Raw genomic sequence first — 26,200 nt, forward strand, 5'->3', positions numbered from 1 at the left:
GTGCAGATAATGTGCCGTTTTTCTTTAAATTATTTTTTTCTGATAAAAAATTATGGTTTTCATACATTTATACCATTAAAGTTCATTTTTGTTAGCATTGCTTATTATATAATTCTAATATTATCTCTCATATTTTTATAACCTTTTAGTGACATATTTAAAAGGACTTCTCAGGTTTTAGTTTTGTCATTGACCATAAATGGGCAAGAGAAGATGTTTTAAGTGTCAAAACAATAAACGAGACATACTGACACCGTTGTAATGTGTACATAATAATGTGTTATTTTTATTATATATATATTTTCTGATAAAAAATATTGTCTTTCATCTGTTTAATAATGTTCTATTAATTCAAGACACCATCTTATTCAGTACAAAGTATTGCACAGACTTCACTATTCTAAAACAAAGCTTAATAAATTCGATCCCTCGGTTTCCCCCACATGTGACAAGTGTAAAGCTGCTGAGGGTACCTTAGCACATATTTTCTGGTCTTGTTATATATATGTGTGTGTTGTATGTCACCATTTTCTCTTGTTTCATGCTTTATTTTACATTTTGCACAGATTATTGTTTCATGATGGGTTTGTCTGTCTGCAAAAAATGTCTATAAAAATTAAAAATATATATATCCCTGACAGTATGTATTTATTTAGCACAATTATTGTGTATGGCCATCCACCCAAAGCGCTTTACAATCAGTTTGAGCGCCCCCTGCTGGCCTCACTAACACCACTTCCTACAGCAACCTAATTTTCCCATGTGGTCTCCATCTCCCATCCAGGCACTGACTAGGCTCAGCCCTGCTTAACTTCAGTGAGTAACCGCTCTTGGGCTGCAGGATTACATCGCTGCGGTGACCTAAAAAAAAAAAAGTATCTACCAAACATTGGAAAGCAGATTTTTTTTTGATATAATCTTTTAGGACTGAACATTTGACATGTAAAAACAAATTTTAAAACATCGCTAATATTAGATCCATTACTGAACAATAATGATTAATCACACAGACACAGCAGTATTGGTTCTCTCTGTTTATTGTACTGATGTGAAACAGACATCTCTTAATTTATGTATGCTGTATATTATATTCATATGTATAAAAAACATCCAGTCTAATAGTTTTTGTTTTTCTCCAACTACTTCCACAGAATACAAAAATCAAACCCAGCTGTGATTTATCAAATAAGCACGAGAACGAACAGAAACACGTAGAGGTCCTCTGAGACGGACTTTGACCACCAAACTGACACAGAGAGAGTCGCGTTGTGTTTTTTTTTTTGGCACCAGAGTTCAGGAGAAAACCCTCTCAGCTTGCGTGGAAAACTCATGAGCTCTTTTATTAGCTTGACGCTACGCATGCAACTAGCCGTCCTGTGTTCAGATTGTTTGGTGGAGACGACGAAAACGTTACTATCTACTGGCTCTCTCTGATGCGCATTATGCTTTTGAGTTAGAATAAACGTCTGAGCTTGATTTAAAGCAAGAGACTTCAAATTTGTGCTGCATCCCAATTCGCATTCTTATAGGCTACTACATCCTAAAACAAAGTACTTTTTTGTGAAGAGCTTAGTTACGTCCCCTGTCAATCATCTCCACACATCATCCACATTTCTTCCACATCTAATTACCTACAGGAGATTTAGCAGAAGCAGGTTAATCTGCCATTCACGAGTCTTACATGAAGAAATGTTACGTTGGCAATCTCTAAAGTGAAGAACGGGGGGTTTGATAGTGACATTAGTGAAGAACGGGGAGTTATGATAGTTACGTTAGCGATCTCCAAAATGAAGAAAGGGGGGTATGATAGTTACGTTAGCGATCTCCTAAATGAAGAACGTGGGGTATGAAAGTGACGTTAGCAATCTCCAAAGTAAAGAACAGAAGGTATGATAGTTACGTTAGCGATCTCCAAAGTAAAGAATGGGAGGTATGATAGTTACGTTAGCGATCTCCAAAGTAAAGAATGGGAGGTATAATAGTTACGTTAGCGATCTCCTAAATGAAGAACGGGGGGTATGATAGTTACGTTAGCAATCTTCAAAGTAAAGAATGGGAGGTATGATAGTTACGTTAGCGATCTCCAAAGTAAAGAACGGGAGGTATAACAGTTACGTTAGCGATCTCCAAAGTAAAGAACGGGAGGTATAATAGTTACGTTAGCGATCTCCAAAGTAAAGAACGGGGGGTATGATAGTTACGTTAGCAATCTTCAAAGTAAAGAATGGGAGGTATGATAGTTACGTTAGCGATCTCCAAAGTAAAGAGCGGGAGGTATAACAGTTACGTTAGCGATCTCCAAAGTAAAGAACGGGGAGGTATGATAGTTACGTTAGCGATCTCCAAAGTGAAGAACGGGGGGTATGATAGTTAAGTTAGCGATCTCCAAAGTGAAGAACGGGGGGTATGATAGTTAGGTTAGCGATCTCTAAAGTGAAGAACGGGGAGGTATGATAGTTACGTTAGCGATCTCCAAAGTAAAGAACGGGGAGGTATGATAGTTACGTTAGCGATCTCCAAAGTGAAGAACGGGGGGTATGATAGTTAGGTTAGCGATCTCCAAAGTGAAGAACGGGGGGTATGATAGTTAGGTTAGCGATCTCTAAAGTGAAGAACGGGGAGGTATGATAGTTACGTTAGCGATCTCCTAAATGAAAAACGGGGTATGACAGTGACATTAGCAATCTCTAAAGTGAAGAACTGGGGATATGACAGTGACGTTAGCGAAAAGGAAGGGGGGGGGGGTAGTGTGTTGGAGGGCTGTGTGGGGGTATGATAGTGACGTTAAATGTATCTCATGGCCTCCCCGTTATCTGTCGCGGGGCCCCTATATTGACAGGGCCCTATGCACTCTGTCACCCTTTTCCCCCACTTATTACGGCCCATTGGTCAGCATTCACTGTTTATAGATATAGCTAACGCTGTTTTCCCTACCCTGCCTTTTCTTAAAAAATAACATTTTTACAACAGTAAAATATACATTTGATTCACCATGAACATGTTGTTTAGTTAAAAAAATGTAGAAGATTAGCGAACAGGCTTCCGATTGATTAAATGACAAATAGTTTACTAACAAAAGCTGTTTATTCTGTGTAGTGACGCCTCTCCTACATTGACTTCCATTAAAACAAAATGGCCTCTGGTCTCCTTTCTCACATACTGGCGTTAGCATTAGCCATTATACCTTTTCGGTTAAAGATTTCCAGTTTGGCTTTGTTGGTTCTACACTTTGAATTTCTATTGGAAATAGTAGACCACTTGGAATACCTTTGGCATATTTTCAACATACTCTAGTTTGGGACATACGTATTCTATTTTCGAATACTATTTAGGATGGACAGTATGCTAATTGGGACGCAGCATTGGTCTCTAAATACTTTGGCTAATTTGCAGATCTGATCTAGCATTGGTTTTGGCTGTCGAGTGGCGTGTCGCGTCTATAGAGGGCCTCTCAATGAAAGCTTTTAAACAACAGTTTCATCACCAAGAATCACAATTCATGGATATACAGTGTATAGATATACATAAAACAAATAATCAACATGAAGAAGTGAAAAAACAAACGTTGTACCTTCAGAATATTACAAACCCACACGCATGAATGACCTCGAATGATGCTACATTTGCCTTAATAATGACTCTTTCCATATTCCCTATTCATAGTTCTGGTCCTTAAAATAATACAAATAATAAGAAAATTTGGCAAAACAAAACTGAGCTGTATATGATGCTGTGTTTTAACATAAGAAACAATCGTATACATTTACAGCTGCTCTAGGTGTTTGATGCTACATTATTTTATTTAATCAAAACAGATGAAATTGTAAAAATAAATGTGCATTCATTTCCATGTGTGTTTTTTTATTCATTAATTAAAGGCAGAGTTCTGTCAGAGATTAAAATATATGCATTATTTACTCTCTTTCAATTGGTTATAAACATGTAAGAGTTTCTTTGTCCTGTTGAACACCCAAGAAGATATTCTAAACAAAGCTAAAACATCCATTGACTTCCGTAGTAGGAAAAACAGTCAATGGTTTACATCTTTCTTCAAAATATCTTCTTTTGTGTTCAACAAAAGATCATAAAGATTTGAAACATGGGTGAGTAAATAATTGATTTAATACTTCTGAGTGAACTACCCCTTCAATAGGGATGATCATTAAGTGAAAATGATTGTGATTGATTTGTTATTAATATGTTCGGGATGCTGAGAGCCGTTGGTGGCGTGCTGCTTTCTGACAAGTGGGCGTGGCTCCGTTTCATTCAGCCAATCGGACATCAGTGGGCGGGGTGTTTTTGCTGGTCTCGTAAGGCAGTGAGGATTTCAGGCCTCCTCATTACATTCGGTAACACGGAGCACAAGCCCAGACATACACTGGCTGATCCTGGGTCAGATCTGCGCCCAATTATACACACACAGCGGGACAGGCGAATTCTGACCAGAGATCAGCCGCGCATGTCAACGCACACCCAGGCTCAAATTGCGATCGTGTGTGAATTAATACGACACAGAAACTACGATGGAAAACAGCGTTGAAGTGGAAGTACTAGAGGAGTTTGGGATCTCTTCTGAGGTATTGTCTAACATCTAGCTCCATAGCACCATTTCCATTCACCTTGATCAAAAAACATCTACCGAAAGACAGATTTAAAAGAAAACTCGAGCATCTGCGACATTGCGTTGACTACTTACGGAAAAACAGGCCGCTGAGATGGCCGTTACATTTTGGGTCTCCGTTATTTTCAAATAATTAAACAGCGGAGGAAATTATTCGGCTTATACTACGATTACCACAACTAGAAACGCTGTTCAGGTGTTACATTTCAAGACTATTGTCAGGTTTTTCCTCATCAAATTGCACTTATATTTAGAAAACCTCATGTTAGTTTCTTATTCAGTTGAAATAACGTTTAAAAAAATGATGCACATCCGAGGTGGTCATGACTTTACATCATGGGTGCGCATTACTTTCTAATAATTCAACTGACCTGAGTCAATTATTTCTCTTATACGATGACTAGAAATGCTGTAAGATGTTGAATTTAAAGTAATTTGTCAGGTTTTTGTCATCAAATTGCTCTTGCATTAAGTACTAGTTTCTTACTCCATTGAAATATCAAAAAATAATGCACTGGTAAGGTGGTGATGCGGTCATGACGTGAATTATTTATTAATAATTCAACGGACTGCTTATACTCTAGTTCACGCACCTATATACACTGTTCAGATGTTGTATTTCAGACATTTGTCAGGTTTTTATCCTTAAACCACTCCTGTGTGCAGGACTAGTTTCTTTCAAAAGCTCTTTGTTGTGTTTTGATATGATTTTTGAGTGTTGTAGCTGTGAAACAACTGAAATCATTTAGCGTAGTGATATGGAACCGCTCAAAACCTGCTGGAACTACTTTAGCTGTGCGCTTATCTGAAAATAACGGCAGACCTTCGATTGCACAGCAGCAAATTAGAATTAAGCATTTAACAGCCTCAAAATGCTTCATGCTGCGTTCACACCAGATGCGGAAGAAGCATCAAGCATGAGTGATTTACATGTTAAGTCAATGCAAAGGCGCAAATAGGCATCCTGCGTCGTGATACGTGTGAATGAGGTGGTGCAAATGACGAAATTTGAGCAAAAGACTCGGCGCAAGTTGAGCATTTTGTGCGATTGATGCGCATGTCACTTCCGAGATACAGTGGACATTCCCACCAATTCGCAACCAATCAGAAGCTTCCTTATGTGGGGGCGTGTTTATGTTGTAGCGCCTGCTGTTGGTGTCCCAGGGGAAAATACTCCTAACGACACTGACAACAGTTGATCAAACTGGGCTCGGCTCAGTCGGAAGCACCGCTGAAAGCTTCCATCATCCAGGTATAGTTTCTGGAGGAGTTTAGGAGCTCGCAGAGCTGAGTGCATCTCTGAAAGAATCTAGTGGACTCCAAATCTAATCGTCTAGCGGACTCCGAACGAATCGACACTGTTTTTCAGCCTTCATAAAGCACATAAACACAACTATTCTCTCAATAAAATCCATGTTAGCCATTTAGCAACAAAGCTAGTCACCGGTCAGACAGAAGCCCTGCCCATCACGCGAATCTGCATTTGTTGTGAAGTGAATTTGATGTGCAAATGAAGCGGATTTGACGAGCAAATGAAGCAAGAGAACTCAAAATGTTCACGCGTATATTTACGAACGAATATCGCGATTTATCTGCACGTACCGCTTCTGGTGTGAACACAACATTAGAATGCACCTTCGAATGCTCGGCAGCCAATCAGAATTAAGCATTTAACAGTCTTGGAATGCTTTAGAACACACCTTCTAATGCTCAGCAGCCAATCAGAATTAAGCATTTAACAGTCTTGGAATGCTTTAGAACAAACCTTCTAATGCTCAGCAGCCAATCAGAATTAAGCATTTAACAGTCTTGGAATGCTTTAGAATGCACCTTTGAATGCTCAGCAGCCAATCAGAATGAAGCATTCAACATTTTGTCTCCAGCAAAATAATTTCGAATTAATTTTTCAGTTTCTGTCAGCAGAGCTCGAGATAAACCTTGATGTTTAAAACACTTTAACGTTTAAAATTGATCGACCTGGTCGAAATGATTGACCAACACTGTATTTACTTGAGAAACTTAAAAGCATAAACTGTCTGCTAATACTCTGTCATTTTTTTTTTGCTCGGTTGCAGGTTTCAATTCTCTCTAAATGTTAATATAACATTTTAATTCTGTAACATTTGATAGTTTATTCAGTTGGCACTGCCTGTAAAAGGACCGGCGCTCAGATTCATAAATCGTACAATATATACATTAAAATGCAGCCCTCATTTCAAATGGGCTTAGATTTCACATATCTATTATCATTGTAACTAAGAAACTATCATACCTGTCAGGGAAAGTCTCATTTAAATGTCACCTCAAAATCAAATAAAAACACATAAGCCACTATATATGATGTTTGAAAACTCTCACTACTGCAATGCAAAATATTATTAAAGTAACACAGTAGAAAAATGTAGAACAATTACGTACGATTTGAGGGTGCATTTATTTGATTAAAAACAGAATTTTTTTTTACAATAATTTAAAAAGTCTCATTTCTAATTTATTGTTTTTATATTATCCAAATTTATTGTTGTAATAGCAAAGCCTAAATGTTAGCAATTAGATACGAACTTTAAAATGGCGGCCGTGTGAAATAAGCGTATACTAGAAACTTCCAGGGAGGTGTGTTAAAGGAAGTTGGAGCTAAACTATGCAGGACACTGAGTTTGCACATCCCTAGTACAAGTGCTTAGCTTAAATGCTTTTGTATTACAGTAATGAGAATATCAAGTCACGTTCTGCCAAAAAAAGTCCTAAAATGAGCTTAGTTTTTATTTTTATTTGATTTTGGGGTGAGATTTGACCCGATATCTTCTCAACGGGTTTGTCTTAGTGAGATTTCCCCTTAAAGCACATCAGTTCACCCGTAATAATCAACTTTTATTTTGAAATCCTCTGAATGTTCTCGACGGCTCCGCTCTTCATCATCTCCGTGAAACACTTCCTGTCAATAAAAGTTGGAGCTGAGCCAGAAAGAGGGGAAGAAACGAGTGGAAAACAAAAGCAACAGATGGCGTGAAGTTTTCACAACGATGAAGACGAAAGACATGAGATGATGTGACATGAGCTGTACACACAGAGAGAAGGAGAAAGAGTGTGTGTTTGTGTGTGTGTTTACAAGCATCCCTGGGTTGTGTGTCACTTGGTGTTTTTACACTCGACTTTGTAAGTGTTGAACCGAATGGAACGTGCGTATACCTTGTTAAACACCTCGTGCGACGCTTGTGTGTGTAATTAAAGGTGCAACTTCCACCGCGGTGAGGTGAAATCGAGACGGAGGCGAGCGGTGGAGCGGCTGCAGTGGCTCCTCCGGGCCTGCGGGGGCGCTGTGGGCCTCACAGAGCCGTGAGTCTCCCGGTCAGAGCCGCCTGCAGTTCAGACGGCAGGAACACCCCGAGCTCCGTGATGATGCCGCCTGTGATCAGCTGATGAGGAGTGACGTCGAACGCCGGGTTCCACACGTCAATCCCTGACGCACAAACATGGAGAACCAGAAAAGAGTAAGTTTATCATCAGAGAACAAGGAGAGTGTGTCAATGGCAAGTGTGTAATGATGCTAAGTCAATGCCAAGTGTGTAATATTCAGCTTATTACACAGATATTTGCCACTAGGGCTGGCCGATATATATATATATATAAATATATATATATAAATTACTGTGAGGGTTGCGTAGATGTTAATGCAGTAAATTAATGGGTAATTTAATAAACAAAGTAAATAATTTTCGTTAACGGAACAGGGAGGGGCCCAAGTCGAAGCACTCACTCTGGTCGCCCCAGGCTCTGTGCTGGTTGGGGAAATTCCAAATTAAACCAAAAACAATCTATTACAATTGGCTTAGGCTTGAATTCAGGACATTGCAAGCTGCAGAACATGGGTAGTTAAAAATAAATAAATAAATAAATAGATAAATAAATAAATAGATAAATAAATAAATAGATAAATAAATAAATAAATAGATAAATAAATAAATAAATAGATAAATAAATAAATAAATAGATAAAAAAAAATATATATATAAAATAAAAATAATTAAATATTAACAATTCTTGTTAACTTCCGGCCGCAGCTGTGTCCCTTCTAGCAACAACAGTCTGCTAGAACAGTCAACTACATTATGAATCGACACCCCCGAGACACAGCTGCCACCTTGTGGACACACTATTTACTGCAATAAAAATAATAATTTAATGGGTAAAGCTGTGGACACGCTTTACTACTTCAGCTGAGCGTTTATCTGGAAATAACTGCACACCTTAAGGCTCCTACACACCGGGACGCTTTTTGTTTGCGTTTGTCATCAGCGTTTTACGAGACGTTTTTCAGTATTTAAACCCAAGCAATTTTCACTGGCGTCAAGCAGAAGAGTATGCAAAGCCACTCTTTTGGCGTTAGATGGCGCTGCACAACTTTAAGCTTCTGACACCCGCTTATAACACAGAAGAAGAAGAGGAGAGGAAGCTCCACGGCTGCGTCCGAAACCGCCTACTACTCAGTAGGTACTGCATTTGAATTTAATACTCGGCCGTTAGAAAAGTACATTCTATACAGTATGAATGTGAAAAGTATGAATGGAATTTAGACGTACTACATCCGCCATTTTGTCATGGTCACGTGACCTACCTGCGTCAGTTGCGTCGCCTCACTTCTATTCAAGAATTCTCTCATGGGGCATTATGGGATAGCGCAGCGTGCATGGGATGCACACTTCAGAATCTCGCCGGAAGTAGTAAGTAATCCGGGTACTTCTCGCATACTGATTTTCGAATTCTATAAATTCAGACATACTACTCGGCTCGCATACTGATTTTAGCGTACTATATAGTATGGAAGTATGTGGTTTCGGACGCAGCCCAAGTTCATATCGCCTCTGGGCATCTTCTTCAATGTGCGCTTGCATTGAAAGTTTTGCGCTTGAGCGCCTCCAAGTGCTGTTTACTGTAACTTTTGACGCGTCGCATCAAAACAAAAAAACAAGCATGAGGTGTTTTTTTTAAATGACGCTTTTGCGCCTGCCGTTTTGCGTGTTGGTTTGCACAATCACATTGACGCCTTTATTTAGTAACGAGGCGTTAAACGTCGACGGAAAACGCGAGCAAAAAATGACTCTTTGTGCACGGGCCTTTAGAATGCTCATCACCCAATCCGAATCAAGCATGGGAGGAGCCTATAACCTATAGCCTATATAGGAGCCTATAAGGCTATGGGAGGAGCCTATAACTCCCTATAAATGATCCCTATATAGGTTCGTGTTTTTATAAGGCATCATTTATATTGTTTTATTTTTACTTTCAAATTTTGTTTTCCTTCATGACTTGTGTTTATTGATTCCAGTACACTAGACTAGACTGTATTTAGAGGTCTGATCTCTGATCTCTAGTAGCACAATACTAAAGACACAGAAGTTGAGCTCAAATAAACACTGAAACTCTGTCAGATAATGATGGAACTGACTGTAATGAACTGGTTGAACTGGTCTTGATCTCTGTGTGTATGTGTATGTGTGTGTGTCAGACAGAGCTGATGAAAGCTGGCCAGTAATCTGTCTCTCTTTCTCCCCTGAGACGCCGGCAGATATTAAACGCTGCCGCTTTAATTAATCGGACTCTTCTGACTCGACTGTCTTCTGTTTTCACACGTACAGGATCATCCCTCACTCCCGCTCATATCACAACCGTTTAATTAAAAGCAGCTCCGCTCTGTTTCAAATCTCACTTAAACCCTGCGCTCACACACACACACACACACACACACACACACACACACACACACACACACACACACACACACACACACACACACACACACACACACACACACACACACACACACACACACACACACACACACACACACACACACACACATTTATACAGCTATCTTTATGGGCTTGTCCCATAGCTGTAATGATGTTTCTGCTGTATAGACAGTATATATTCTCTCCATCAACCCCTAAACCAAGCCTCATAAGAAATAATCAGCATTTTACATTCGCAAAATGCTTCATTCTAGATGATTCATGAGCCGTTTTTCTCATGGGGATCAAATAAAATATCCCCACCAGGTCAGATTTTACTGATATATACTGTATATTTATTGCTATATTTTGAGATATTTGGTCCCCATGTGATGAATACCAGGAACACACATACACACAATATATAATATTTATGGCTTTTAAACCCCTTTATATCTCTGAAAATCAGCTTTGAGCACAAAAAAAGTCAAAAATTCTGTTTAAAGATAAAAATTAAACAATTGACTACTGCAATACATACAACCTCAAATAAATATTCATTAATCATAATATATTAACTGGAAAAAAACTTTGCATCAGTGTGTATTTAGTATTTTTCATATATACACATGCTTATGCATTATATTATTATATATTATTATGATTATATGTATATTTTTATAACTTTTGAAAAGTTTTTATGTGAATTTATCCTGTTAATTTTGTTAATTTATTATAAATATATATAAATATGTAAATATATATATATATATATATTTATTTATTTTTTTTTTTTTTAATCTTTAAAAGTTTTTGTTTTAATTCATATTATATTATATTATATTATTCATATTATATTTCGATTTTCTTTATCATTGGTACATTTAATTATTGAATTTAATTACTGAATTAGATCTGAATAAAGTTAGTTGTAGAAATAATTGTGGGCGGTTTTTATATACATTATTTATTATAACTTCATTACAATGAAAGAATATTTTAGTTACCAAAAATTTGAAAAAATTTTCATCATTAATTAGGTTTTGTTGCTTTATTTTGCGTAACACACACTCACCCGGTGCAGCTACAGGGACTCCGTTGATACTAGTCAGCTCCTCCGCGGGACGCTCCTCGATCACGATGTCTCGTCCACTCTCCAGACTCAAATCACAGGACGTGCTTGGCGCTGCCACGTAAAACGGTATCCCATGATGCTTAGCAGCAATGGCCAGCTGATACGTGCCCACTTTATTCGCCGTGTCGCCGTTTGCAACGACTCTGTCCGCTCCAACAACGACAGCTGTGAGCGTTAGCACATTAGCATTAGCATCTGACAGATATCTTTATGGTATAAAAACGGAGCAAACTTAAACCATGCCTACAAGGGGGAAACAATCCCTCCATCTTCATTGACTTTCTATTAAGGGGATGTACTTGTCATTTTTGACTACTAACAATAAACACAACACTATCTAAAAGCTTCTTTATGATTGTTTGTTTGTGTTTAAAGTCTGCTTAAAAATCGAAATTTGCTATGTCTATTTTTTTGGCTCACATTGTTATTTTCAAGGTGTTTAATTACACCGTGCAAGTGAAGTAAAAAATGACGTTTGTTTTGGTAATCTAATAAAATTGTAGTGTTTTTGTAATTGTTGTGTTTTTTATAAATCAGAAATGACAACAAAAGCAGCTTCCTGCAATAGAAGAAGTTAATAGAGACGGTTGTATTGTTTTTTCCTCTAGTGGGCGTGGCTTTATGTCGCATATATTTAAATATAATTTAAACATGACTTGAGCGTCTGTCACCTGTGATGCTCTTCTCCCTCATAGCTAGCGCCGCCATGCTGTCTGTGATGAGTGTTGCTGGAAAGCCCTCAGCCACGGCCTCGTACGCCGTCAGTCGGGCCCCCTGGTTGTAGGGCCTTGTCTCTGTGCAGTACAAACGCTTCAACCGGCCCAGCATGTGCAGCGACCGCACCACTCCTGTAGGGGGCACATGGAGAGATTCATGCATCAAAACTATTTTTAGAGATTATAAACACATTTTGTCTACATGAAAGCACAAAAACCGCCATTGAAACGCTGTGGTGGAACTAGGTATTGCAGGTCCAAATTAAAATCACTCACTGCGTCCGAAGTCGCATACTACCATACTATATAGTACGCTAAAATCAGCAGGCGAGAAGTACCCGGATGACTTACTACTTCCGGCGAGATTCTGGAGAGCGCATCCCATGCACGCTGAGCTATCCCATAATGCCCCGCGAGAGACTTCATGAATGGAAGTGAAGCAATGCAACTGACGCAGGTAGATCATGTGACCATGACAAAATGGCGGATGTAGTACGTCCGAATTCCATTCATACTTTTCACATTCATACTGTATAGAACGTACTTTTTTAACGGCCGAGTAGTATGTTTAAATTCAAATGCAGTACCTACTGAGTAGTAGGCTTTTTCGGATGCAGCCACTGTATAGCCCCTCCCCCATCGGTCACTCTGACGATGAATTGACGTACACGCAGGTTGCCAGATTGACGACACCAACAGATCACGAGCTTTACTTTGCAAGATGCTCAGCTGATGTTTACGTTTTATGTTGTGTGGTTATGTTTCTATGTAATTCTTGTATTATTAATTAATCGTGTTTAATTGAATCCAAAATAAACTATTTTATTAATTTTGAAAGTTTTTTTTTATTTGTATTTATCCTAGTAATATTGTTAATTTATTATATTCTGCAAAAATATCTAAAAAATGTATTCATATTATATGAATTTTATTTTAGTTTTAGTTTCGATTTATTTCGATTTTAATAAAGTTGGCAGCAGAAGTAATGTTTTTATTTACATTATTTATTACAACTTTATTACAATAAAATAGTATTTTATAGTTACCAACAAAAAATGTGTACAATTGTTAATATACAACGTTTGTTTTGACAATTTTAGTTTGTGTACTGTGTATATTAATTATGCTTACATACACACGCATGCATGCATATATAATTTTTTTTATATTTAAATATAAATTATGTGTACATGATACAAACTATATATAAATCTAAATATCTATGTAACACAATTGTTATGTCTCTATTTTTGTGTGTGTATCACATATACATAATAAATGTAAAAAAAACTGTCCTCCAGAATTCGCATTTTCGGCTGCGTCTGCATATATTGAAGCAGTCTTCAATACTGGAATGAAATACGCTGTGTTTATCAACAAGGCAACCTGAGGTGCTGAAATAATAATTGGCTAAACTGGCAGTGGGCTGGTTGTAGAGACCAAAACAAAGACAGACATTCTGACATGAAATTCTCAAAACCGAAAAACTGACATCAGCATTGCTTATCAGATAAACAAGAACGTTAACTTGGGATGTTTCTTAAATATCTGCAAACATATCATGGCATTTTTATACTTTAGATGAGTCAAAAACAAATACACATACAGCATATTCATAGATTTCCCCTTACAAAAAGAAAGCTGTCACACATTGAAGTGCAAGTCTGCAGTTTTAGGGTTTGGCTTTTTTTAAAGAAGGAAATAAGCATGCGACTGACCGAGCGCTGTGCCGTATCCGGCAGTGGCGAGGCTGCCGGTGTTGCAGTGTGTGAGGATGGTGACCGAGTCTCGCGGGACACCAGACAGGATGTGCTGCGCGCCGTAGTTGCCGATTTTCTTGTTGTCGTTCACATCTCGCTCTAACATCTCCTCGATCCAGCCAATCACGCTGCAGCAGGGGCGGAGCCAAAAGAGAATTGTTCATTGTTTTTTTTGTTAATTATTTATTTTATAGAAAATAATTGCAATAACACAATTAGTCCCTTACAATAAATTTTATACAAATGTACAAAAATAAAACAACAAGTATCAAAGGTCGTTAACAATTACATGTTCTTCAGGACAGCATTTAAATGTTGAGGCAAAAATAAATATTGTATTAATATTATTTCTATTGTGAAAAATGTAATTTAAAAAAAAATCTACCTTCTGTTTTAATATATTAAGGAAATAATCTTGATTTCATATTTATTTTTGTGTTGCATTTTAATTATTAATTTGATTTTGGGCATATTAGTTGTGCTTTCTTAAAAGTAGTGCTAACTTTTAAATCAATCGTGATCCCCACAGCTTTAAACTGATATTGATACTGAAGTAGAACAACATGTAAATTATTTAAAACGTTTTAAAAAAATTACAAATATTTAAATAATTACAAATATTTTTTAATTGCAAAAACACAAATTATTGCAAGTGAACAATTTAATATGACTTTTGATGCTCTGTGAATATTTGCGTTTTCATTTTCAGACAGCTTTGTTTTCGTTTCTCCTTATTGTCCTTAAAAGTCTTATTGTCCTTATTGTCTCCTTAAAGTCTGCTTAACTATTTAATGCACTAAAAATGTCATTTAAATAATTTACAATATTTAATAATAATAATAATAATATTAACTATAATAATAATTCATATATTTACTTATGTGAACTTGAAATATATACTTTAAAAAGCATTACTATTATTAACAATAATTTTATTTTTACATTTGGTTGATTTAAGCTAAGATCACCATCTCTTCATAACCATTCTAAAAAAAAATATGCAGTTTTTGACAATTTATATGGTCAGGTCCTCATTAAAATACATCCAAGTCAAAAACACCACAGGGAGAAAAAAAAAAGTGCACTGAAAAAGTAAATATTGAATAGATTTTTCACAGACACAAGTAAAATAACACTTTGCATCTGTTTTAATGTCTCAGTAATCAGTTTGTATGTATGTGTGTGTGTGTTTGTGTGTGTGTGTGTGTGTGTGTGTGTGTGTGTGTGTGTGTGTGTCACCTGTCTCTGAGCTGCTCTGTGTTCTTCTCCATGCTCTCGTTCTCAGTAAACTCCATAAGTTCTCGCGCGGCTCTGCCCATATTGACGGCGGTGGGTCGTGCGGAGGTCAGGTGGCACAGAGAGTCCCTGACGAAGGAGACCAGGTCTTCAGCGCCGGCGCCTGCCCGCAGCTCCACCGCCAGACTCAGACAGCCCACGATGGCGATGGCAGGAGCGCCGCGCACCTGAATAGCAAACACAAACGCACTTGTTAAGAAGATGAAGAAGATTTATTTATATAGCACCTTTATATATCTCAAGGCTTGACATAGCTGACACCGTTAACACTCTTTATGAGGAGCATTACACACACAGGTCAGCGTCTCATCTCCATTTTAGGGCAACTAAAGAGTTTATACTTGAATGGAATATTTATGAAGTGATTTGAGATTTAAAGGGTACCTATTATGCCAAAGTCACTTTTATAAGGGGTTTAAACACGGTTGTGTGTCAGCAGTGTGTGAATATACCCAGCCTCTAATGGTAAACATCAATTAATTGTATTTGTAATAATCAGACTTGATAAAAACAGAAACACTTTGACTGACATTCTGCCTTTGTTGGTGCAGGGCTCAACAACAAGGACTGCCCGATGGCCCGGGGCCAGCGTAAGAGACGCTCTGGACAGTAGACAGGATTGTTACTGGCCCGATTGGGCCATTGCTGCCTTGTAAACAAAGTTTCATTTGCCTGCAACTATTTGTCAATTGCGTGCAAATAAAGTCTTAGAATCGAGAAACCGTTTGTGCTTTTAAGCCTTTAAACGCTCCTTCTCTATGAAACACCATGTTGCTTTTCGGTCCCTCTTATCTGATTGGATGTTGTGAGCACGTTATTTTTAGAGATGGCAACGTGACGGCAACATCAAATTATGAGGCTAAAAACAAACATTTGTTTCTAACATCTTGGTTGCAAACATTTATGTGGGTACAACACGACGAAAAAATGAAGTGATGTTTTGCAGTTTGCCATCAGTTTGGCAAGTCAGCCAGCTTTTGTTTTGCAGTAAAATACAAATTGTCATTTTTGTTTACATAACACTTTGAATTTAGCTCATTATACATTTATTAACATTTTTTACATATTTAAAATCTAGATTCACAGACATTATTTTCACACATTATTTAAAACCTGGCTAAGAAATAGCTATTAACCTTATTTTTTGGTGGGGCTAGTGAACATTTTGGCAGGGCAGAATGGCAGTAGGAAAAATCCTTAGCGTTGAACCCTGTGGTGTCATCAGAGAGGGAAAGCCCCGCCCACTAGTGATCATCTCCTCCTTATTAGCATAAACAGCCCTGAGTGAGAAGCAGCCGTCTGCCATTAGAGTTTTGACCTGCTGAAGATAATGTCAGTGCCTAGGAGGATTATAAATGTGAAGTTTTAGATGCACGAATTTTGTAATAAGACTTTATTATGTATAATTGGCTAAGCCCCGCCCGCACATCTACATAATTGTCTGTTTAGCTTCGCCCACTGATTACACAGCAGAAGATTAAAAAATAAATAACAACGAGAAAGACAAACATAAGTCTATGCAGAAACCATGTGATGATCTGAAGTAGGCATGGGATGATAACCGGTTTCAAGGTTTACCGCGGATTGGAAAAGTCAAGGTTTTAAAACCGCCAGAATTTTCTGTTATACCGTTCCTATGGTATATGTACAGTTGTTGTTGTTGTTTTTTTAGGGGTTTGAGCAAGACATGCTGAAACCTGATTGTTTTTGATAGGATTTATTATTATTATTATTGTACTTCTGCTAAAATTGCTATTGCCCAGGCCAAACCGTACGACCTAGAGCAAGGGTGTCCAAACTCGGTCCTAGAGGGCCGGTGTTCTGCATAGTTTACTTCCAACTTGCTTCAACACACCTGCCAGGAAGATTCTAGTATATCTAGTCAGAGCTTGATTAGCTGCTTCAGGTGTTTGATTAGGGTTGGAGCTAAACTCTCCAGGACACCAGCCCTCCAGGACCGAGTTTGGACACCATTGACCTAAACTTTGTCAGATGGTAGTATTAAGAAAGATTTTAAATATTTTGGAACAAAAAAACATATAAAACTAGGACTAGTCTGCAAAAGTAGGTTCCAAACCAGGGGTCACCAATCTCGGTCCTGGAGGGCCGGTGTCCCTGCAGGGTTTAGCTCCAACTTGCCTCAACACACCTGCCTGGATGATTCAAGTATACCTGGTAAGACCTTGATTAGCTTGTTCAGGTGTGTTTGATTAGGGTTGGAGCTAAAATCTGCAGGACACCGGCCCTCCAGGAACAAGTTTGGTGACCACAGTTCCAAACAATGCTTGATGTAGCGTAAAAACAGTGCATCGTAAAGAAAAACTGAGTGACTCCACTTTTGTTCAGGCTGACCCAAGGATTCCAAATATGTAAAGTTTTTGAGTCTACAAGAAACTGTACGAATGTGGGCCAAAATACTCGAATTTGTTTGTTTTTAGCACTGTAGCGCCACCTATGGGCCGATTTTGAACGAGTCTTTGGATCTGAGTAGCAGTGAGGACTATATCAAGTGGTATACTGGCACGTCGTATATTGTTTCCACAAAACCTGTCGCAGTATGATCACACACAAATCAGCAGTCTTACTACAGTTAAGCTATGTGTTTGTGGTCCAATCAAATTTTACAAGTTTTGACCACGTTTGGCTTCCATCTTATACCAGTGTCCCTTTAAGGCAGGTAATTTTACTCGACGGCCATCTTTAAAACACCTCTCGGGCATTGTGTTTGAATGGGCAAACATCAAATTCTGTTTGAAAAGCTTACAATTAAATTTAATATTTGGATTAATCAATAAAGTTAAGCATATTTTCATCTTTTGCCCTATCTAATGCGCATGCACACTTGAAGCGAACAAGATCATGACATTAACCTCATTTATGTCTCATCTGTTTGCACTGGTCTTCTGAAGTAATTCTAAGTAAACTTGGTCTTGTTGACTGATGACAGCGACTCTTTGTTTACAAGTCTGTAGACCTTTCGAGTAGTTGCAGTCATGTGATGTGCTTTTGACGGGATGGACTGTACTTCGTGTTCGTTTCATACAGACAACCACAGATTTGTTTTAGTTCATTTGGTTCAAGAAGTGTAGTTGCTTCATTCAAAAGTAGAGATGTCAAGCTTTATGTGGATATACTTCTCCTGCCTGTGAAGCAAGAATTCGCTGAGACTCCAGTTAATAACAACTGCAGAAAACACACGTCTGATCTGAGCCACTTCCCCAGAGAATCCTCAGTCTATAGAGATCAATGATTGGCTGCTGTACTAGTAGGCGTGGCTTCATTCAACATATTGACTGTTGCACTTTTCCCCATTCAAAACTATACGAGTGACACGTCTTGTGTATTCTATAGTCTTCAGTTCTACCACATTCCAAATGATGTCATAAGTGTCAGTTGTTGTTAGAATTTGAATTCTAAATAAACGATGACATCATATTTACTGTAGTTTGTCCTGGAGTGATTAGTCATCTGTGATGAGCTGTGGATGAATCATCTCTCTCCAACTCTTCAGCACGAGTACAATCAGTATCACTTTTACCGTATTTCATCCATGTTTGTCTCATTAAAGGATTATGAGCTGTCTCTTTATATTTTGTGCTGTCCTCAAAAGTCCGCTTACAATGTTATCAAGAACTTCACATCCAAAAAAACAGCCTAACTTCGAAGTAATGGACTGTTTTGACCATCATCTGTGGACTCAGCGGTAAACACAGACTGGTGTGATTAGCTGACAGTAATGCTTATTTTTAAACACTTTCATTGCTTTGTTTTTAAGATCCGGCTTCAGAGTTTGAATGGTCAACTGTGTGTTTACATGTGTGTTTAATAGACTTTGTGCTTCTTTTTGCTCTGATTTAGGTTCAAAATGCATAAATATTTAGTACACGTTAATCAATAGTGAATGCTTAATGAAAACTGTTATTCACACCAGTCTCGCAATACTGTCAGATCCAGCATACTCAGCTCTGCATCATCTGAATTTGTGTAAACACTGTGATTTGTGCTTTCATTAATAGGCACTGCAGGAGTTTGTTGTCTTCAGATTAGGCACGGGCCGGTATAAGATTGTGATGGTATGATAACCTTGGATAAAAATATCACGGTTTCACGGTAATTGTGATTACTGCTCTAAAATATGCACTTTTTAAATGTCGGAGTACACAAACAACAACTTTTTCCACCATTGAACACAATATATTTCAAATTAAGAAAGATTTTAAATATTTTGGAACAAAAAACATGCAAAACTAGAACTAGTCTGCAAAAGTAGTTTTCGGACAAAGCTGGATGTAGCGGAAAAGCAGTGCGTTGTAGAGAAAATCTGAGTGACTCCACTTTTGTTCAGGCTGACCCAAGGATTCCATACACGTAAAGTTTTTGAGTCTACAAGAAACTGTGTAGGAATGAGGGCCAAAATACTCAAATTTGTTTGTTTTTAGCACTGTAGCGCCACCTATGAGCTAGAGCTGCACAATTAATCGTTAAAAGATCGAGATCTCAATTTGACGCCCAAACGATTGTAATCCACCATTTCTACGATTCTGTCAATCAAATTTTCAAGTTTAGGAGAGAAGAAAAGGCGGCTGCACGAGTCTTTTCATTGTTTCACACACGTTGCTTAGTGACACTGACACCTCCAAATGATGTTGAATGAGTCACAATGTATTTGTGAGGCATAATTCACCTAAAAATGTCATTTTTGTCTTCATATAATGATGTTTTGGCAGCCGGGAAATCACACGTGACGTGAGCTGCTGACCGTGAGCTGCTCTTACAGAGAGGGTGCTCGCGCGCGCTCTACTTAATGATAGACGCGCGCGCGTCTACTTTAGTGAACAGAACCTGCATATGTTGCGAGTAACAGGTAATACAGTTGTAAATAATATTCAGTTCGTGGCACAGAGTGATCGTTTGGGAGCCGCGCGCGAAGTATAAACAAGCGCTTAGCAGTCAAAATGAAACCAAAAGTGTGCACTTCATTTAAATGATCATATCGCATTATGATTACGGCAAGCATTTGAAATGTATTAGAAAAGAATTATTTATAAAAACCGGTAGACCTACACATAATATTATTATCGATGTTGTGCCATTTGTTTGTTTTTACCATAACTTTATTTTACATATACAGAATCGTAAGAAAATCGTGATCTTTATTTTAAGCAAAAAAAATAAATAAATAAATAAAAAAAAAATTAATTCGCGATTCTCATTTTAGCCAGAATCGTGCAGCTCTACTATGAGCCAATTTGGATGATTCTTTGGATTTGAGTAGCAGTGAGGACTATATCAAGTGGTATACTGGCACGTTGTATATTGTTTTCCACAAAACCTGTCGCAGTATGATCGAAGTGATCATACTGAAATAATATATTGTGTTTAACAGTGGCAAGCATCCATTTAATAAGCAGGATAAAGTACACCCAGCTGGTTGTTTTTGCAGAATAAACACTTCATCTTCTATAACAGCAACTAATAATCATGTTTAATTATCAGAAACTGCTATTTGTATGCGAGTTTCCCAGCATACTAGCATATGCAAATATAATATCAAATTAGAGTTTTCAAAAGTATGGAGTTTAGTACCAATCCATGCTGAAATTTAAATAACGTCTATTTCTAGCCAACATTTGTGCACCGTTGAGCATGTTCTAAAACACAGCTGATTGGCCATTGTGTCCATTACTCTTCATCGTTGTTCACCGAGTGCAAACACAGATGCATGGACAGTGGAGGGTTTTAAAAACGAGAGGATCAATCAATTCCTCAGCGGATCGTTAGCTCATAGAACAGCTGCAGAAGCTCCAGTATCACCAGTAAATTAATAGTATATTACCAGTAAATTACCAGTATGTTACCAGCAAATTGCCGTAAAATCAAAAGAATGGCTTTACCTGTAATATTCAAATTCGCACTGCTCACGCACGGTAAAAATTTACGCAGTTATCTGTTAATATTACAACTTCTCATTCCGTAAAATTGCCAGTAAAATTTAAAAAAGCCTCTTTATAGTAATTTACTGGTAATTTTTCCATTAAAGTCTGTGCATGTGAAAAAAATCTACAGCCAAACTGTGATCAAATTCCCTGTGTTTCTTTCATTCAGTCATTTTCTCCCGATCACCTTCCATAGAATGATGACATCATCGTCATTTAATCAGCTTCTTAAACTGATGACCTCATGGTGTGTAAACGATAGTATGACATCACCTTTCGGAGAGGAACAATCAGACATTGATATGTAAATCTTTCATCGAGACTTCAGATGTTTTTCTTTAGATTAATGGACAGCAGAGACTCTCTCGTGTGTGTGTGTGTGTGTGTGTGTGTGTGTGTGTGTTCATAACTTAAATGGCTGTGTGTGACTGTCATTTCCCCATCATTAGTAAAGCTCTGATGACAGTGACAGTGCCTGGCACAAGCCCAAGCCCCTGGATCTCAGATTGATCAATAATTCATGCCAGATATTTGCAGTAACGACTATTAATGAGGCGCAGACATGGCTGCCGGAAAACCATCACCCCAACACATTAATTATGCACTGCATTAATCAAGACTACAATGAATTGAGAAAGAAAATTAAAGGTTTAGGGAGCGGAGCAACACCTTTGTGAGGTCGCGACATGTGTTGGCAAACAATAAGGAGCTGATCACATTGAATGGAGCACTAATAATAAACCAGTATTTTGCCATGCTTGCTACTGGCCGATGAACTGAGGAAATGTGCCAGGCATAAATAACTTTTATGAGCAATAAACTGCATTCACAATGTTTTATTCACAGGGAAATTAAGAAAAAGCATCTAATTACAATCATTTTCATCGTTATTATTATTGAATTAAATTACAAAAATGGATTACATAAAGAAATATTACTATAATATTAGAAATATTAACAATAAAAATAACATTACGATAATATCAGAATTATTAATAATAAAAAATTACTATATTATTAAATATATTATTATTAATAATAATAATAATAATAATAATTACTATAATATTAGAAATATTAATAATAAAAAATAAATATTACTATAATATTAAAAAATATATACAAAAATAAATATTACCATCATATTAGAAATATTAACAATAAAAGGAAATATTACTATAATACTAAACTATTAATACAAAAAAATATTATTATAATATTAAAATATTAATAATAAAAGACATATTATTATAATATTAGAAATATTTATAATAAAAACAAAAATTGTAATATTAAAAATATTAATAATAAAAATATTACTATATTATTAATTTGTACTGCATAAACTTTTTAGTATTTCTTATGATAAATAATAATGACGATATTAATCTATAAAAATATTAAGTTAATAAAAAAAAAAGTTAATAAAAATTAAAGTTAATTAAAAGTTATATTACAAAAGTCTTTGGGATACGCACTAAACCAGATCACATTCTCACGCATCATTTTAAATAAATAATTACAAGTAACTACTAAGTTTTATACTCACTAATAGGGCTGCATGATATTGGAAAAATCTGACATTGCGATATTTAGTTTTTCTGCGATATACCAACACAATCTCACGGCAATTCGTAACTTTTTGATTTAATGGCTAATTTGTACGATCTAATTCGTACAATTTAGTACGATTTGCTCATCACAAAATGACAGTTGGGTGTAGGGGTGGGGTTGGGTGCGACGCCACCTTTTTAAAATAGTACAATTACGTACGGCTGAACTCGCCACAAAACTTAAAATACTTACGTTTTCTCGTTAGATCAGGCTGGATATACTTTGTTATGTTTGGAAAGAATTTTTGGCCACACTTTATTATAAGTTTCAGTTCTTGCTCTTAAGCTGCCTTTCCGCTGAACACGACATTTGGACACGAATGTCGAAATACGCCCCACTTGTGGCAGACGCACAGAATTTTCAGTTTTGTCATGCACCATGGAAGAGAAGCAGATTTTTGTAGTGTCTGAAATAAAGGCGCGCAAAAGCAAGAGCGTTTATTCTCCATGCGTCCACCATGGCTGAATGAATGAATACTAAAAAAATTTTGGAGGGAATGTGGAGACAAAATAAAGAAATAGTATGTTTTTATACTCATTTATGAAAATAAATGTTTTTTTTTATTTATTTAGACCTTTTTTGATTCCAAAAATATCCAATAAAGTACTATTTCTCATCTTGCGCGCACGGACCTGCTTGGACAACACTGAAACACAGGACATCCGGTTGGCCGGTCTCATCCGGTCAAGTCGCAGGAGTTCAAATATTTCAATTCGGATACGAATTTCCGCAAACGGAGATGATCGGAACTTCACGCAGCTCCTGGACTACTCTCCAATGACTTCCGGTCTGTCGCCTGTTGTTTGTCCCGTGCAATGGAAAGGAGGCTTTAGCAAGACGTTTTAACTTTTGCTTCAATAAACTCCTTATTTGCTTCTTATTAATAGTTCTTAAGGTATGTTAGGTTACTTTGTTAGTATTAAGGATGTAGAATAAGATCATAGAGAACATGTGCTTTCTCTAATATGCAGCCGCTATCTTAATAACATGCATGCTAATAAGCAACTAAGTTGATAGTGAGAATTGGTCCCTAAAGTGTTACACAAATGTAGTCATTTTGGAATAAAGACTGAGATGATTCTGTAGGGGAGTAAATCATGCATAACATGTAATAAACTAATTACAAGCGTAGATAAATACAACAAAGCAAAGATGAAATGAAATAAACAGGGCATTGCTTTGTATATGTAAATGTGTAAAGTCACCTTAATTTAAATTGCGGATGCTGAAACATTTTATTTTGAAGCCCTACTCACTAATATCTATATACAGATGAAGTCAGAATTATTAGCCCCTATTAATATTTTCAATGAAGATTTTTCAACACATTTCAAATCATAATAGTTTTAATAACTCATCTCTAATAACTGATTTATTTTATCTTTGCCATGATGACAGTAAATAATATTTGACTACATATTTATCAAGACACTTCTAAACAGCTTAAAGTGACATTTAAAGGCTTAACTAGGTTAACTAGGCAGGTTAGGGTAATTAGGCAAGTTATTGTATAATGATGGTTTGTTCTGTAGACTATCGGAAAAATATATAGCTTTAAGAGGCTAATAATTTTGACCTTAAAATGTCTTATATAAATAGTGCATTAGAATCGAATTTGTTTCTAGGCATTCAAAAATTAGATTGAACGACCAAAAACAAAACAAACAAACAAAAAACATGGGTTTTGGGATGTATTAAATTATTTTAATTATTAACATTGTGATATGGATAACTCAACAATAATAGTTCACCCAAATCAATACTAAATAAAATTCTTGGAAAGCTGCAGGTTAGTAAATTAGTACGTAAAAAAGGCTGCATTTAAATTTTTGAGCGGACAATTGCTTTAACAATTTAAAATTTGATACAAATGCTGAACATCACTCAGCAGCAAAAGTTAAAAGTTTTTAAACATTAAAAGTTCAATAAAATTAAAACTTAGCGCAATAAAAGCTGCCAGCAGAATTTTCCTCCATAAAGTTAGTAAATAGTTTCCATTAGGGCCGATAAACGATATTATATCCAATTACAATACGTCAATAACACTGATAAGCTCTGGACTTCCTTTACTCTAGTCTATATTGGTCTAAAGAGTCAATCACACAGCTGAAATATTCAACAATGCGAATCTAAAAGTGTGTTGTTATTGGAGATGTGACTATTGCGACTATTGATGTACTATGCACAGATTTCAATATCGATGCTGAAATGATATATTGTGCAGCCCTACTCGCTTCATGCATAATCAACAACAATTAACATAAAAAAAGCATCAGAATTAACATCTAATTAACATTAATAAGCATACACAATTAGATCGAACAAAAACAAATCAAACAAACCAAACAAACAAAAAAAAGGGGTTTTGGGACGCATTAAATTATATTAACTTATTGTGATACTCATAATTGAACAATAATAGTTCATGAAAATAAATACTAACTCGAATTCTTGAAGGCTGGAGGGTTAGTAAATGAGCGCTGCATTTTCATTTTTGAGTGGACTGTTTCTTTAACAATTTAAAAATCGATAAACATGTTGAACAGTCAAAAACATCACTCAGCGACACACAAAATATCAAATAAAAGTTCAATATAACTGAAAATTAGTACAATAAAAACAGTAAGCAAAAATTTCCTCTATAAAGTTAGTGAATAGTTCTCATTAGGCCCAATAAACGATATTGTATCGTATCGTGATAAAAAACTATATTACTAACAATAAGCTCTCGACTTCACTTCATATTGATCTAAAGAAGCAATCACACAGCAGAAATGTTCAACAACGGGAATTTAAAACAAAGTGTTGATATTAGAGATGTGCCGAATTTTCAGCCACCGAAAATTTATCCGCCGAAAATATGTTATGCCATTTAATGGCCCCTCTGATTTTTGTGGCTTCAGTCAATATTGGGGTACTCTTTTAAATCTGGAAGCATTAACAACTGATATCAAAGAATATAATATTAGCATTTAATATGGAAAATAATTATCGAGATCAGCTCTAGCTCCTATTTAATTTTATTTTAGTAGCATCTCTGTTAAAATGAACGCTCCTCCTAAGAGTTTATGGTTCCCATTTGATTTTCTTGTAGGAACATTTTCAAATGGATGTTCCCCAAATGATATTGAATGGTTCCCATTAGGTTTTCTCCTAGGAAAATGTTTAATTCTAACGTTAGTGTAGTGTTCCCACGTGATTTCATTGTATATTTACATTCCTAAACTGCCGTTAAATGTAACTGTTAGCTGGTTAATCAGCGGCGTGCACTATTCAAATAAATAGAAATAAATAAATAAAGATCGCGTCCTGATGCGCACAATCCTTCATCCCAGTTTTAGATGATGATCATCATCATCATCATCATCATTCCTGTAGACCTGAGACCAACTG

At 36.6% G+C, this 26,200-nt stretch overlaps 1 protein-coding gene across 3 annotated transcripts in view; it reads right to left on the reverse strand.

Annotated features, from left to right (window-relative positions):
• Positions 1-1,019: 1,019 nt before the first annotated feature.
• Positions 1,020-26,200, reverse strand: part of mri1 (methylthioribose-1-phosphate isomerase 1) — a 25,717-nt gene continuing 536 nt past the window's right edge. The window contains 7 exon segments of one of the 3 annotated variants that reach the window (NM_001111238.2): positions 2,369-4,388; positions 4,468-6,321; positions 6,387-8,081; positions 11,426-11,650; positions 12,157-12,333; positions 13,920-14,089; positions 15,201-15,424. In NM_001111238.2, coding sequence (NP_001104708.1) covers positions 7,948-8,081; positions 11,426-11,650; positions 12,157-12,333; positions 13,920-14,089; positions 15,201-15,424 — 930 coding nt within the window. In that variant the 3' untranslated portion in view covers positions 2,369-4,388; positions 4,468-6,321; positions 6,387-7,947. 3 annotated transcript variants of the gene reach the window in all.

This window comes from Danio rerio, chromosome 1 (assembly GCF_052040795.2).
Source record: "Danio rerio strain M-AB ecotype USA chromosome 1, GRCz13ab, whole genome shotgun sequence".
NCBI classification, from domain to species: Eukaryota; Metazoa; Chordata; class Actinopteri; order Cypriniformes; family Danionidae; genus Danio; species Danio rerio.